General features: G+C 33.8%; 1 protein-coding gene across 4 annotated transcripts; it reads left to right on the forward strand.

The window, feature by feature from the left end:
* The first annotated feature begins 758 nt into the window (after window positions 1-758).
* LOC130819827 (long chain base biosynthesis protein 1-like) lies at window positions 759-10,592 on the forward strand. 4 transcript variants are annotated; one of them, XM_057685349.1, is made up of 13 exons: window positions 759-1,029; window positions 1,695-1,820; window positions 1,912-2,006; window positions 4,277-4,368; window positions 5,346-5,439; window positions 5,521-5,593; window positions 5,703-5,835; window positions 6,241-6,415; window positions 6,811-6,951; window positions 7,187-7,282; window positions 9,571-9,712; window positions 9,789-9,916; window positions 10,001-10,592. In XM_057685349.1, the coding sequence occupies exons 2-13, from the start codon at window positions 1,715-1,717 to the stop codon at window positions 10,181-10,183; spliced, it is 1,458 nt and encodes a 485-aa protein (XP_057541332.1). In that variant the 5' UTR covers window positions 759-1,029; window positions 1,695-1,714; the 3' UTR covers window positions 10,184-10,592. The 4 variants fall into 4 exon arrangements, with proteins under 4 accessions (XP_057541332.1, XP_057541331.1, XP_057541330.1 ...); XM_057685348.1 differs by having other exon boundaries at window positions 1,725-1,820; XM_057685347.1 differs by having other exon boundaries at window positions 898-1,029; window positions 1,722-1,820.
* The last annotated feature ends 5,703 nt before the right edge of the window (window positions 10,593-16,295 follow it).

A 16,295-nucleotide genomic window follows, 5' to 3' on the forward strand; every position in this document is an offset into this window, starting at 1 on the left:
GATAAAAATAAAAATTACATTAGATAGGTTTTGACAAAAAATTATTTTATTAAGTACTCCCTCCGTCTCCTAATGAAGTTCTCAAAAGGAATATTTACGAAAATTAAGAAAAATAGAATATTTTAGAAAATGAATATATTATTTAATTGAATAATAAATTTGATTGGTGAAAAATAGTCCATAAGCATTAAAAAAAATATTAAAAGAAAGTTACCGGAAAAAAATACGAGACCACAACTAATAAAAAATTAGTTTTATAAAGTTAATGGGAAACATATGGGGACCATAAGGAATATTAAAATGTTAAATTGAAGTTAGTGGAAGATATGTGGGGTCCATAAGTATGATAAAAATATTAAAGTGAGTATGAATAAAGTTAAATGGAAACTTCTTTGAGGAATGGAGGGAATAGTTTTTTTTTAAACAATTTTTCCTTATTATTATTATTTAAAAAATTATTCATAATAAACTCTATTGTTCTTTTTTGTTCTACTCATTTACTTTTTGCACAGTTTTTAAAGAAAATTTTGAGTCACAAAATCTCTAAACACGCATTGTAAAAATTTCTATAAAATATATAATAAAAAATATACATTAAGACAAATATAATGAAATAAATATATTTTATCTTTCGATATGTATATGTTTTAAAAACCTTAATCAAATTTATCCCCCTTTTAAAGTGGAATAAAAATAAACTTATAGAAATTAAACTCTTAACATTCTAAAGATAAACTAATAATAAATTAGTAAAATATGGAGTGTTTATTTTATTTTTTAAAAAATAATCTATAGTGACAACAATGGAAGAAATTACAATTTTTATGACACATTTTTTTTTGAAAAACAATAATGAAGGAATTTTTTTTTTCTTACTTTCTATTTGTTTTGACTCAAGGCTATTCTCCCCGTCAAATAAAGACGCTATGCTCTTCTGTTTCCCTCTTCATCATATATACTCTCATAATATTTATATCTGTCTCCATCAAATTCCTGCCATTTGAAGCATCTCATCTTATCAAATCGACTGTAAGAACTTATTTGTGCTCTCTGCTTATGTATTATTTGCAAAATTAGGGTTTTTTCTTTCGAATATTAGAGTTATAGAAATTGGAAAATATTTGATTGTTGATCTTGTCAGTAATTTGCATTTTTTTTGTTTAATTTTCCCTATTTCTGTTCAATTCAATGAAGCTTTCATTTTCTAATTTTATCAAACTCCTAAAGTTGATAACAATTTTTGTAATTCCTCAATGTTCTGCTCCTGCTTACAAATTTAATAATCAACTTCTTTTTTGGTAATTTGCACATCTTCAGCTAATATTTCTGCTTGAGTTACATTGATTCCTTCAATTCTCATATTGTAATTAACCCTATTGGAAGTTGTGATTATAATTTGCAATATTGATTGAGATATTGAGATTGAGATTGGCTGTGTACCTGTGTTATCCCATCTACAACATAATTGTGACTGGTATAATTTACTTCCACTAGATATTGTGTGTTTATGTAGCCGACTCCTATCTTTTGGGATTAAAGCTTTGGCATTGTTGTTGTAGGCTTGTAGCTATTGTGTATGTGCAATTTCCTCAGGCTTGGTAACAATGGAATTTGCATTGTATTTGGAATTAATATTGAAATTGTTAATTTTGAACTATTTTATTTTTATGAATGGGGTATCGTATGCTTGCTAGTTTCTTATATGTTTTAGCTCATGGAAGTAGCCATCACAAACATGCTGCAAACTTATGTGGATTGGGTGAGAAGGGCGTTTGAAGCTCCCTCTGCTCGGGCTCATGTCTTTGGAGTCCAAATTGGGGGTATGCTCCCTTTTTCATTGCATCCTAATGCTGATATATGGAGCTTTCTTTTGCAAATTTATTAATTTTTTTTCTTGTGTTTTTGTTGTAGGTCATTTATTCGTTGAAGGTCTTCTCTTTGTGGTCATTGTCTATCTGCTTACCCAGAAAAGTTATGCGCCTCCAAAGAGACCATTGACGAAGAAGGTTGGTTAAATTATTAGTGACTTGTGCTTCTTCTGGTAGTTATTTTTACTCTTTTAGATTTAATCTTCTTAAGGATGGCCAAATGGTCGTGCAAGGACCTTCCTCCATCACCATACGGCCATATCCATCTAAAAATCTTGATATTCATGACTCATTTACTACTCATGCATGTATAATTCACAAACCTCAGCTGCCCATGTCAATACATTTCTAAAACCATCCTTATCCACTGTCCAATTTGGTATACTATCACAACCATACACACCCGTTGCCCCCCCCCCCCCACCTCTTGTCTAGCTTTATGCCTGTGCAATCACCACCTATATCTGCTCATAGTGCAAAAGTACGATTTCGGTTATTGTAGCGTTAATGGTCGCAAAACGGCATATATAGCGACGCAGATGGTTTTGCAGTTACCTACTCTAGGACTATGTTTTAATCTCAGTGAGTTTGAAAACCTTTAATACATTTGCAATATGGTGGACGATATATTGGACTATATACTCGCCTCATCCTTGTCTCATTCTTTCTCAATTCCCACCCCTTATCATTCAAACCACAATTATGATATTATTCAAACCACAATTACAATTTCTTTACCTTATCTAATTTTTTTTCCTTGCTATAAAACAAACCAAACGTAAAAGTCATAAACAACTTGAATAAAAAATTAAAAAACAGAAAAAAATTTGTTGGGAGAAGTGAGCAGGGTAGTTTTAGGCTTTTATTCTCTTAAGCAAGCATATTAGTTTGTTGGGAGATAGGGGCAGTTATTGGAAAAGCATTAAAATATATGAATTTTTAGGATCTTTTTCAATTTTCTTTAATAAATAATATAGATGAATTATTAGTTTTTTGTGAGTACAAAGCGGACGAGTACAAGGTGTGTGAGTATAGGTTGGACGGGTATAGGGTGGACGAGTATGAGGTGGATAACCCCTTATATTCATAAACTACAAAATAATCATAACTCACAAGGTTTTTCATACCCCAATTGGGAGGATGCCGTGCAAAAATCACTAAATTCTATGCGTGTACCGTTCCAATTTCTTTCTTCCCTTTTCTATGTATTTCCTTGATTCTACATTTGATTTACTTGCTTTATGACTGTGAAGTTTCTTTTTTTTTTTAAGAACGACTGTAAAGTTTCTAAGTAGTTCATCTTGTACCTAGGGGTGTTCATTAGCGGGTACCCGAAAAGCCGGGTGCCTTTTTTAACGGCCCGTGTCCCGGCCCAATTAATGCGGGTACCCGGATAAGTCGGGTCAGGACAACGGGTACCCGATTTTAATTTTTGATTTTTTTGGAGAGATTTGATTGCTTCAAGCATTATTGAATTTCTGGTCCGGTGTACTTGCTGAGCCCTGCAAAAATGTTTTTTCCATTGTTATAATAAATGCATACTTCTATATCTTATTGAAAATTTTTAAGTTGTAATCATAGAATTGTAATAGAAAATAATTTCTTAAAAACTGTTTTTCTTTTTTTAATTTGGTTTGAGTTTGACAATAGAATTATAATGTAAAGTTTGTGCTGAAAACTGAAAAGTATTGATTATCCTTTTACAAATATTTTTCTGTGAAATTCAAACTGCCAAATCAAACACCTTTTAAATCCTTAAAAATTTTTTAAGATATGAAAATGATATATACATTCCTTAGTAGACAGAATTCGACAAAAGAAGCCAAACAAGAAATTATGGTTATTCTTTGTTATTAGAATATTAGGAGGAATTAAAGAAGATGTTCATACTTGAAGGGCGAAGGCAGACAGGAAGGAAAAAATTCAGGATGAGAAAGAAGATGAATATTCAAGAGATTGAGAGTAAAAAAGTGAAGTGAGCAGTTTGAAAGACACAGATAGACTTTTGAGTTTTCATTATTTGAAAACCCTAAAAACTAAATGTCTCTTTTAAGCGGGTCACCAGTTACCCGTTATATTTTAATATCGACCCATGACCCGACCCGGTTAAGGTGGGTCGGGTATGTTTTAATTTTTTTAAAAATTTGACCCGCCATTTATCTTGCGGGTTAGCAAGTCAGGTCGGGTGGATCGGGTATTTTTGAACAGCCCTACTTGTACAATACATAGTGTTCCTTTAGAAAATTGTCATGTTCACTGCTTATTTATTACTTCCTGTCTCCTGGTATTGCAGGATATAGAAATCATTGTTCCAGTGCTAATATAGAGCTAGCCTAGTAGTGTTATGTGATGCTATGTTACAGTGTAGCTTCGGAGTCTCTTAAAGTTTCTTTTTTTTTTGTTGACAGGAAATTGATGAATTATGTGAGGAATGGACTCCTGAACCTCTTATTCCAGCTATTACTGCAGAAATGCTACGTGAACCTCCAAGACTAGAGAGGTAATATCATGGATATTCATATGTAATTTGATTTAAGATTCTGGTGCAGATAAGTTTAAATTCATATTTGTGAGTGAAAACGCTGCTATATTAGAGTTCAAACAACGTGTTTCAAACTCTAATATCACCAAGATCGAATGTATGAAGTCTTGTGACAAACAAAGTATGCTATCAATGAAAACAACGTTTGTAGGAGATAATAATGCAATAAAACGACACAAAGATGTAACGAGGTTTACCCAATTTAGGCTACGTCTTCCGGTGTGTAGTATCTCGCTTATATTATCACAAAGGAGTTCAAAGAGCTCTCAAATGGAAAATTACAATAGAGAAGAGATATGGCTTTTTGTTTAGGCTTGGGGTAATTTTTTGGATGTTTTCTATGAGCATATGAGACCTCTATTTATAGAGGTAATTACATTTAATGAGTACACAAACTTAAAAGCCAAGAATAAATAATATGAAACAGCTCCAAAGAACACCAAGAGTCAAAAACCGAATCTAATGCTCGATCAATGCAATGCTTCATTACTTGGAGGCCTTGTACAAGAATCTTTACCCTTTAATCTTCTCATTAACTATCATTCATCATGCACCATAACACCTATATTTAAGAGCCTTCTTCAATACCTCCATAACTTATTGATCACTATCTTAAACACCACCATTAATACATAAATTAATCCACCAACTTAACTACACATTAAGTGGCTAACTTAAACACCCTAAAGATTCCACTTCTATGCATTCACACTAATGCATAAAATTTATTTGGTGCACTCAAGTCACCATTAACACTAACAGTGAGCTTGTTGTATATTTCTACACCTAGAGCTTATTGAAATGGTTATTCAGTTACATCTATTTCATTGTGTTAACTATTAATTGTGGTTTGATGTTTAAATCCTGAAATTAAAATATTTGGCGTTAAACAAATTCAAATCTGATCGATAGAAAAAAAAAATCTTTTGGTGCAGTGCTGCTGGGCCGCACGCAATAATCAATGGAAAAGAAGTTGTGAATTTTGCATCAGCTAATTATCTGGGATTAGTTGGACATAAAAAGTTACTTGTGAGAAAAATCTTGTGCTATTCAAACCATATTCTGCTTGTCATCTTTATTATTACTGAATCTCACTTGGTTTGATTACAGGATTCATGTACATCTTCATTAGAGAAATATGGTGTTGGTTCATGTGGTCCTCGTGGTTTCTACGGAACTATTGGTGAGATTTATTCATTGCTCATGAATGGACTAATTCGTGTTACATTACAAGCTGGAAACACGACTCGGGATTCTGATGCAACTGTTTCTTACTTTCAATGTCATTATAGATGTGCATCTAGATTGTGAGTCTAGAATCGCAAATTTTTTGGGAACTCCAGATTCAATACTTTACTCATACGGACTTTCCACCATGTTTAGCACAATTCCAGCTTTTTGCAAGAAAGGCGATATAATTGTTGTGTAAGTTCTGACCTTTGTTCAACTCATCTAACAAATGCCTGGCCCTGTGCGTAACATAGCCCTGTTGTTCTTTAATATTACATGATGTGAATTGTAAAGCATTACCAATCTGTTTCTAGTTCAATATTAGTTTCTATTTGGGTGAAGAAATAAATCATGACTGCATATATATTTTCTTGATAGTGATTGGTCGAGCATGAGTGTCAAGCTCACTCAAAGTTCGATCATTTTTTGCTTGTTAAAACCTTCAAGATTTTTCTTAGATTGGCGTTTTATTTTCTTCCTTTCACATGTGCGAGTTTATTGAATTATCAATATCATGCTATTTCCTTTCTAGGTTATGCTCCCTCTCCTCTTTTGGATAGGTTTTCATGCTCTGATACTATCTGTTGGTTGCACTGTCAGGGACGAAGGCGTTCATTGGGGCATTCAAAATGGACTTCATTTGTCAAGAAGTAAAATTGTCTATTTCAAGCACAATGATATGAAATCCCTTGAAAGCACTTTGGAGAAGATAACTATTGACAACAAACGGGCGAAGCAAATTCGGCGTTACATTGTAATAGAAGGAGTTTATCAGGTGTGTTGTTGGTTAGATTTCTGGCACTATGCCACAAACAGTTAATTTTCCAAAATAATTTACTATTTGTCGCCTTGCTGGACAAGTCACCTTGAAAAATGTGAACTTTCTCCTTTTCGCCTTCTGGTACTAGGTCCATTATGACAAAGAATCCTTTTTTTCTTTTATTATATAAATATATATATATATATATATATATATATATATATATATATATATATATATATATATATATATATATATATATATATATATATATATATATATATATATATATATATATATATATATAATATATCTGATTTTGGCTCTCTAGTTTGTTTACTAATTTAAAAATTGAGTGCTCCTTGAAAAAACCAATAGAATGCTTTAACAAAATGCTTTTTTGTTTGCAGAATTCTGGTCAAATTGCTCCTTTAGATGAGATTATTACCCTCAAAGAAAAATACCGGTATCGCCTTTTGATGGACGAGAGCAATTCATTTGGGGTTCTTGGTAGTTCTGGAAGAGGTCTCACAGAATACTATGGAGTTCCTGTATGTACATCATATTTGAAGTTTTAATTGTTACTTTATGTCACTTAAATCGAGTACTTGTGTTGTACACTTTACTTGATTATATCTCCAGTCTCCAAGTGTTAATCGCCTAAAAAACTTTTAGTGTCATGACCATGGAGTTTTGGGATTTGACATGGGTACTTAGGTGAAAAGAAGAGTCTAAGTAACATCGGTTTCTTTTATCTCTTATAATATCCCTGATGACGGTTTGCAGACTGAAAAGATTGATATTATAACAGCAGCAATGGGTCATGCATTAGCTGCAGAAGGAGGATTCTGTACTGGAAATGCAAGAGTCATTGAGCACCAGGTATGATTGATACATTACAATTTACCATTTAGATGTTTTATCTTTGTGCTCCCTCCGCCTCCCTGATTTGGAAACACTTGTGTATTACTGTGATTGCAACACTTCTAAAAATGTAAGTGGTTTCTCTCTTGCAATCTCCTTTTCCTCTCCTCTCTCTATTAATCCGAAGCTTTCCTTTTTTATGGTCTCCCACCTAATGTGACCCTAACAAAAAAGAACCCAAGCGTTGCAAATCAGAGGGAGGGACGGAGAAGGCTGTGGTTGTACATAGCTGCAGACTGGTGCATTTTGTGTTAATTTGCGTTTGACAATGAGATATTTTGACTTTTAAATATTTTTTGGTGAAGTTATTTTATTTATTGGAATGGTTTTTCCAGTATGGTTATGGTATATATGTATAAATGAGAAAGTATACTAGCCATTTACAATCAATCTCAAGTTACGAAGCTAGCAAGGAAACAACTCTACAAGAATAGATGCAAATATTATGACATGTGAGTCTTGCTTAAACTGATGAAGATAGTACGTTTATTCCAGTCGCATTTAACTTGCTCAAAAATAATTCACTTACTCTCTTTACAATTAAATGCAGTAGAGATGTAAGTTCGTATGTACAGGGAAATGGGAACTAGGTTGGGTTTAGTGTAAATAACACTTAGAAGATTGCAAGTATTAGTTAACAGGAGGGGGGGGGGGGGGGGGGGGGTGTTGAGTTTGCTAACTAATCTAATTGAAAGTTGTTCAAGAGAATTACTAAAATTCAATAGAAACAAATCTTTGAGTCCAATTGTTTTCCACTTCCATCTTACTTATTGATCATTGAACACACAACTCTAGTTTTATACCATTGATTATCTATTGTAATGATGAAAGCTTCCTATTCTCCTTATGAAGTAGTCAACCAAGATGATCAACGTAATTTAAAACCCTTACTATTGGATAACCTACCTGAATCTGCATCTAAATTCAATTCTATAGTAGATTTGATGACAGAGAATCAATAGATTTTGGTAATGTCATACAAGTGAGAAACATTCAATCAAATTGATGGATTCTCTATTTCTAACAATGTATGATATGCAAATCATGATAGAATCTAGTTGTCTACTTGGCAATCAAAGTTTCAAAATGATTAGATTTTACACTTTGACTTTGCATTTTATGTAACACAAGATAAACTAAAAGTACTCCTAGATAAATCAAGCAATAATCTGTTAAAGAAAACAAGAATTCAATCAATAATCAAAGGAAAATAGAGTTGCAGAGTTTCTTGCAATAAATAGAAGGAAGCTTTAATCAAACTTCATGAAGAACAAAGTTAAGCATAAAGCTTCACAACCATGGCTTCTCTAAGTATAAAACTAATAGTGGAAAAAGAAGGTCAACCACATGAAAAGATTCAGTATACCTCTATCTAATGCCTAGTAGTCTACATGTATTCAAACTAGGGCATAATTACATGAAATGTGAAACGTAACCACGTTCCGCGATCCGAGAACGTCCGTCCCCAATCACCACGAAACGCGATCCAAATCGCCCAAGGTGATTTCCCGGTGTCAAAGACCTATTTAAAAAGGTATTTTGGCCTTTATCTACAATTTTAAGAAAAAAAAGAAGGTTGAAAAAATTAGATGAAACCTAGAAAACTAAAAAATTTCCACTTAAAACAATTTCTTAAGGCAAAAAAAATCATTTGATTTTAATTTTGTTTTTTAAATATATTTTTTTATACATAATGTATCTCTTAACATTAAAGCAAAAAAATTTGATAAGGTTGAATAAAGTATAATCTTTGCTAGCAAAAATCTCTTAACATTAATATGTTTTCGTTCTTGTAACTAACGCCCATATTGTTGGGGATAAGGGCTTAGACTGTTGGCGTCGCTGTTACTTTTGTGGTATCTTATGAAACACTTGTGATGATGCAAAGTTGCCCAAGTGGTAACGTAACATGTGGGTATATGATGTTTTTGGTTTGTAATTGAGATTTTTTGGAAGTGAAATAGGACAGTTGAATCTATTGAATATGAGATGATGTGAACCTTTTAAAACTTCACCAAACTGGCAACCTTATCCAACTCTTGTGAATTCCGTTTTCACATATATCAAATCTAGACCCTAGTTGATTGTGCATCAAGGACGGATATCTATAAGATACTAACATCCCACTTTATGAATTTTGTATCTTAGTTGTGATGATTTTTTGAGTCTCTTTTCTGAGACACATTAGGAAATGTTAAAATCTCTGTTTAATTACATGCAATTCTCGTGTTTGATGTTTTTCACAGCGCTTAAGCAGCTCTGGATATGTATTTTCTGCTTCTTTGCCGCCATACCTAGCTAGTGCTGCAATCTCTGCTATTGATGTTCTTGAAGAAAATCCCAATCTGATTAAGAAGTTGAAGGAGAATCTAGCAATATTATGGGCGGGTATGTTCTTATATTTCTGTTGTAAAAAACATCTAGCAACTTATTTGCGCTTGATTGACACTTTTAAGAACTGCAGGTTTATCAGATCTGCCAGGTTTTGAAATCGCAAGCAATCCTCATGCACCCATAGTTTTTCTGAAACTGGTAAACTCGACGGGCTCTTTAAAGAGTGATATGCAACTGCTTGACAACACTGCTAATCAGGTACATCATACACCTTTTTGATTGATATGCATTTAAATTGTTAAGTTTATAATTCTCAAAGCTAGTTGTATCTGTATGATGCAGCTTTTAGAAGAGCATAACATCTTTGTCGTGAGTTCTAAGCGTTCGACTCTAGATAAATGTCCTCTACCTCTTGGATTAAAATTGTTTGTATCAGCTGGACATACTGATTCTGACCTGAAGAAAATTTGTGATGCATTGAAGATCGTTGTGCCCTCGACCCTAAAGAAAGGTTCTCAAACTTGACATTTGAAAATTGTTTCGTATTTGATATTTGGATGTGGAAGCGAATAGCGGAGTCAGCATAGACAGATGGGTAATCAGGAGAGCTTTAAACGGTGGCACGTTAAGGGATCTTATTCATTTGAGGTTATTGAAAGAGAGGTACATACTTTAATTTTAACAAGATACACCTTGATTGGGAAGGGAATGAGTATTGAGTAGGGGGTTTGGAAAGTTTTGGAGAAATGAGAGTTTTGTAAATCCAAGGTGTGCTATTGCCACTCTATTTAACAGAAATTGTTAAGTAAAATGTTTGCCTATACTTGGTGTCCTCTATTAGTGTTTTTGTACCAAAAAACGTGTATAGTGATTCTTTACTTGCTCTGGATTATGATTTATTTAAAAAGTATTATCTCATGTGATTCATTTAAGATAATCTGAATGTGAACCTTATATCATCTTGTTTTCTTGAGGTCTTAAGTCATTTTCCTATTTTTTTAAATTCGAACTTGCAAATGACGTGGGATTAACGTAGTGGCAACAAATAAGTCGGTCAGTGGGAGTTTGACGATGATAGTGTCGAAGTATAACGTGAATTTAGGCTATATGCCTCAGTTCTTCCCTTAGATGAGCATATAAAAGATAATTTTTGCAAGCTATGGACATGTGAGAGGACTTTACTGATGAAGGGGAGTTTCGAAAGGGTCAAGTTTTTGATAATAAGAAGTCCTTGTTGGAGTTATTGGTTTGTATCGTATTCGAAGAAATGTGAAATATAAAACATAGACTTCAAATCAAACTGTGTCGATCTAGAATAATTCAATCTTTTTATGATTTTCGTGTAATAATCTCGCTTATTGATTAATCATAAATAATACCAACTTTGAGGGGTATTTTTCTATAGTAAATCCGGTAACTAGATAACTTGCTATAGCAAGTTTTATTTTTTTAAAAAAGATAAATTAAAATAAAATGTCGAAAAAAATATTAAAAAAGGTTTTAAAAAAACTTTTATTATTCAGAATTTTTTATGTAAATTTTCAAAAATTTTCTATAATTTTAAATTAATATTCAGTTTACTCTTTAGGTGAATTATATATTATAACAGGTCATCGGGCTATCTAAATATACTCTAGGAAAATACCCCGTAAAGTTAGAAATGTTCATGGTTAATCAATAGGTGAGATTATTGTAGGAAAATCGTGAAAAACTTGGATTATTCTAGATAAATTTTCCAACAATGTATACTCATTCACAATGGGAAGCACGGTCTTATGCTAGCCAACGATAATGTGTCATCTGGACTATGTTGCAAGACCCATCAATCAAGGTATTTATGGTGCGGCATACGATGAAAGACCAATTTAGGGTATATGTAGGCATGGCCACGGTCCGGGTTGGTCTGGTTCCGTTCCGGTTCCATTTGGAACCTGTCGCGAACGGTTCCGGTTCCGGGCGGTTCCAAACGGTTCCTTGGCGGTTCATGAGGCGGTTCCGGCGGTTCCAACTCACGGGACGGGCGGGTCGGACCATCGGTTTCATTTTTATTTTTTCTTTAAATATTTATATAATAAAAAAATACTATAATATTGCGGACGTACTTTTGATGATTACTTGATTATTAGCGAAATTCATTGCATGTCAAGTTGTCATCGTTATTGAAATATTTACTAAAAAGAATGAAAAAAATAAATTAATAACAAACGAATCAATGATAATGTCGATAAAGATGATTAATAAAATAAAGGGAGAAAATGGACTTGAACCTAGTACCCAAAGGAATACTAAGCTGCCTACGTATCCCGAAGGAATCAAAGCCCACGTAGTTTTTTGTCATACCTTTTATTTATAGTTGTTGAATGTTGATTTATCGTTGTCGGATTGATCCTACTCGTCTTCGTCATCATCATGTGGTTGGTTAGATGCTTCCGCTGACTCTCCTCCTGACGATGATGCAGATGTATCCATCATCATCCATGGATCATCATCGTCGTTTTGATCATCATCATTCCTTAGTCCTTGTGTTCGAATCTCCGCTTGATCCCAATCTTTCTTGCAAACACATATTTGAATACTCTGTGGAGCAAGACGAGATCTCTTTTCGTCCAAAACTCTTCTACCTGCACTAAAAACAGACTCCGACGCAATTGTTAACGCGGGAATTGCAAGGATATCCTTTGCAATTCTCGATAAAATGGGAAATTTTACAGATTTTTCTTTCCACCACTCTAAAATATTATAGCTACCTTGGTCTATTTCAAAGTGGTGTTTAAGATAACTATCTAGTTCTAAATATGAGGTCGAGGAAGAAGATGATCCTACAAAACTATCATCTTGACTCATTATATTAGCTATTACCGAATTATAGTAAGAGGGACGTGCCGAAACGCTAGCACGCCTAGACGTATCGCGTTTTGGGTTATACACACTAGCGTAATAATCATAGAGTTCTGCTAAATATTATTTACATGTTCCTACATAATTATGTACATCAGTAGGCGGGCGATCTAACGATTGGTAGTAAAATCCTATTACTTTAGTAAGGACTTCAGTTTTAAAACATGGGTCCAAAATGGTTGCGATTCCATAAATATAAGGAAATTCGGTAAAATATGCCTTCCATTTTTCCATCATATCTGCAAGAATCGGCTTCAAATATGGGTTAGTATCATCATGCGTATATTTAAGGAGATGATAAAAAATAGTAACACACTCACTTATTACTAAGTGAACGTTTAGTTCATAAACATATGAAAAAATCTTAGTCGCGTGGTCATACGCTTCTAATATGTTATGTACACCTATAGCTAATTCCCAAGTGTCATCAGCTATGTAACTATCTGTACACTCACTATATAGTTGTGTTATAACTGGACGATAAGCAATCGCCTTTCTTAATAAATCGTTGGTTGAGCCCCAATGTGTAGGAGTATCCAATGACCAATACGCTTTTTTAAGTTGATATTGGTCACATAATTGTTTGTATCGTCTCTTTATCTTTCCAATCCTAAGCCACTTCACTATATCCCTAATTGGTTCTAATAAATCGCTTAATTGTTTTATGCCAGCTTGGCAAGATAAGTTAACTATATGCGCACAACAACGTATGTGTAATAAGCTACCCCCAAGGATAAAACTAAATGCAGGTTCGTTATACAAAAGTTCTAGACATTTAATGTTCGCGGTTGCATTATCAGTTGAACAACAAAATATCTTATCTAATAAGTTCCATTCTCTACATATCTCTACTAATCTATATTTTATGTTTTCATCGGTATGTCTTTCTGGCATTGTCTCAAAAGCAATTATTCTTTTTTGAATAATCCAATTTTGATCTATCCAATGTGCTGTTACACACATATAAGATTCTAAATGTGGGGGAGCAGACCAAATGTCAATTGTTATGCTAACCATACCATTAAAAGATTTAAACATTTCAACTAATTCATAGCGCATTGATTCATATAATTTAATTGTGCGTCTTTTAAGAGTGCTCCTAGGGATTGCTCTACATTGTGGTTGCATAGTTTTTCTAGCGTAACGCTCGTATGCCCTACTTCCACCGTGGTTAAAAGGCAATTCATCACAAATTACATACCTAGAAAATTCATCAATCATATCATTACGATTATATCTAAAAGGCATACCTGTGCTGGGAATGTCCCACTGTGTCTGTCGGCTTCCAATTCCACTTGTGGTCCCACTGCCGCTTGCTGCATGAGTTTCTTTTGTGATTCCATGCATCTTTGCCAAATGTTTGTTAAAAGATCCCGTACCACCACCTAACACGTATTCACAAAACACAATAAATAAATTTTTATAAAATATGAATATATAATGTATGTATAAAAAACATAAAAAGTATTTACCTCTGGCGAAATTGTATGCAACTAAGGGCTTTACTCCTTGACTTTCACAAATTTGACAAGTGCATAAGAAAATATCTGGATTCTCGGTTGGTTCTTTTGTGAAATACGACCACACATGTGAAACAGCTCTACCACTAGGAGGTGGCATTGCCGGAAAAGGTTGTCTTACTGGTTCATCTTCTTCTAAATAAATAATTTAAAATTATAAAACAATAATTAAATAAATAAATAATTTAAAATTTAATTAATTTGAAGAATAAAATTATAAAACTAACCGATAGTTTGGAAATTGACTCGTTTACCACGAGCTTGTCTTTGTTGTTCTTCATGTGATCTTGTTGATGACTGTCGAGATATATGTATCCCAATAGGGGTCGTTGGTTCCTCTTCTTGTTGTTCTTCTTCATCAATTTGTATTTCTCTTTCCACTTCTTCTGCATAATTATGTAATTCTGGGTCGTATCCTTCTGGATAATTTGGTTCATAATTATAATTACTAATGGAAGGTGTTGTTGATACCGACGGAGTAGAAGTGGCCTTTCTTTTGGAGGGGCTGGAACCTCCCAATGATTTTGCCACTTTAGTAACTTTTTTTGAGGCTTTTTTCAAAAATGAAGACATGATTGATAATATTGAAATAATAATAGAATTAAGAAATAAATAAATAATTAATAGACTAATTATGTAATTAACTAAATTAAGAAATAATTAAAAGACTAATTATGTAATTAAGAGAATAATTGCGTAATTAAAGAATTAAGTAGAGAGAGTAAGTAGAGAGAGTAGGAGAAGAGATGAGTTGTGAATGAAAATGATTGAAAGTGATGAGTATTTATAGGGGAAATTCCAACGGCTCTCTAACGGTCACATAACGGCTAGTTTTGGCGGTTCCGGTTCCATGGAACCGTTGAGCCGGTTCACCCGGACTGGTCCCGGTTCCGGTTCCATGGAACCGTTGGACCGGTTCACTCGGACCGGTTCCGGTTCCAAACCGCGGTTTTTTAGCTCCGGTTCATGAAGTATTTTTCCGGGGGTTTCACGGTTCCGGCAACTTTTTTCCGGCGATTTCACGGTTCCGCGGTTCGGGGCGGTTCGGAACCTGTCGCAAACGGTTCCGGTTCCAAGCGGTTCGGGACCGGTTCGGTTCCGGGTAACCCGCCCCGTGGCCATGCCTAGGTATATGTGACTTAAAAACAGGCTTGGTGTGCAGTGTGCTAAACATCAAGCCATTCTTTCAATATACGATAATTGGAAAGACTTATACTTACGCTCTACGGTTCTTCAAGGCAATGCGATATTCAAAGCTTGGCACAATAGTTCAGTGGTTTTTCAAGGAAGACAGTGATAGTGTTGTGTATGTTTGCGACAATCAAAGAACAATCCAACTTGTGTTTTAGGCCTTCAAACCTTTCATTGACGATTTTAAGTACTCCAAATCTGTTATTGTTATTAATGGTACACATTTGTATGGTAAGTATCGTCACATGATATTAATTGCGATTGCGCAAGATGGTAATAAGGGAATTTTTCCACTTGACTTTGCATGAGTAGAGAAGGAATGCATATCTTCATGGTCCTAGCTCATGCTCTTATATGTAGGGCATATGAGGATTAGTTTATGTCATATCTAATAGACATGCAAACATACTAACTACGATGGAGGAGCTAGAATGGCAACCATCCCAAGCGCATCATATATTTTGCATCCTCCACCTACTTAGCAACTTCAACCGGCAAATGGAAATTTGAGGTTGAAGATGTTTTGATTAATGCAAATCGAAAATTATTAGGGCTTTGATTATCCATGTTTTGATTATTAGTTGTTTTAGTTATAACAAGTATTGTGATTCTATTCGAAAGTTCATGTGTCGAATTCAACTAGATTCGAATTCAAACCGATTAATTTTTGATATAGTAGAAGCCCAAACCCTTAGCATTTACCGAGTAATAAAAAAAGAATTATCGCACTTAATTTAGTCCTTCATTTCAACCCTTTATTCTTAAATATCTTGATTATTGCAAATATTTAGTTTAATCATTTGAAAACACAAAACCTTGGTGAGATTGTTCACGTGGGACATGTCTTATTTGGACGACTCAATTATTATTATTATTTATTTATTTTAAGACTTAAAAAACAATTTCAAGAGTTACTGTAACACTCCTGAATTTCCAACCCCTTAAACGAAACCAAATTGTGAAGGAGTGGAGAAAATTCGAGTGTTACATAAAAAGAAAAAGAAAAGAATTTAAATAAACGTTAAAGA

Source organism: Amaranthus tricolor, chromosome 1, assembly GCF_026212465.1.
Source record: "Amaranthus tricolor cultivar Red isolate AtriRed21 chromosome 1, ASM2621246v1, whole genome shotgun sequence".
Classification (NCBI taxonomy): domain Eukaryota; kingdom Viridiplantae; phylum Streptophyta; class Magnoliopsida; order Caryophyllales; family Amaranthaceae; genus Amaranthus; species Amaranthus tricolor.

What these genes read in the sequence shown, in the direction of transcription:
- LOC130819827 (XM_057685349.1), top strand. Translation starts at nt 1,715, where the DNA reads ATGGAAGTAGCCATCACAAACATGCTGCAAACTTATGTGGATTGGGTG. An exon ending in AAAGGCGATATAATTGTTGT is followed by an intron (nt 5,836 to 6,240) that starts GTAAGTTCTGAC and finishes TTGCACTGTCAG; the next exon opens with GGACGAAGGCGTTCATTGGG. An exon ending in TAATAGAAGGAGTTTATCAG is followed by an intron (nt 6,416 to 6,810) that starts GTGTGTTGTTGG and finishes TTTTGTTTGCAG; the next exon opens with AATTCTGGTCAAATTGCTCC.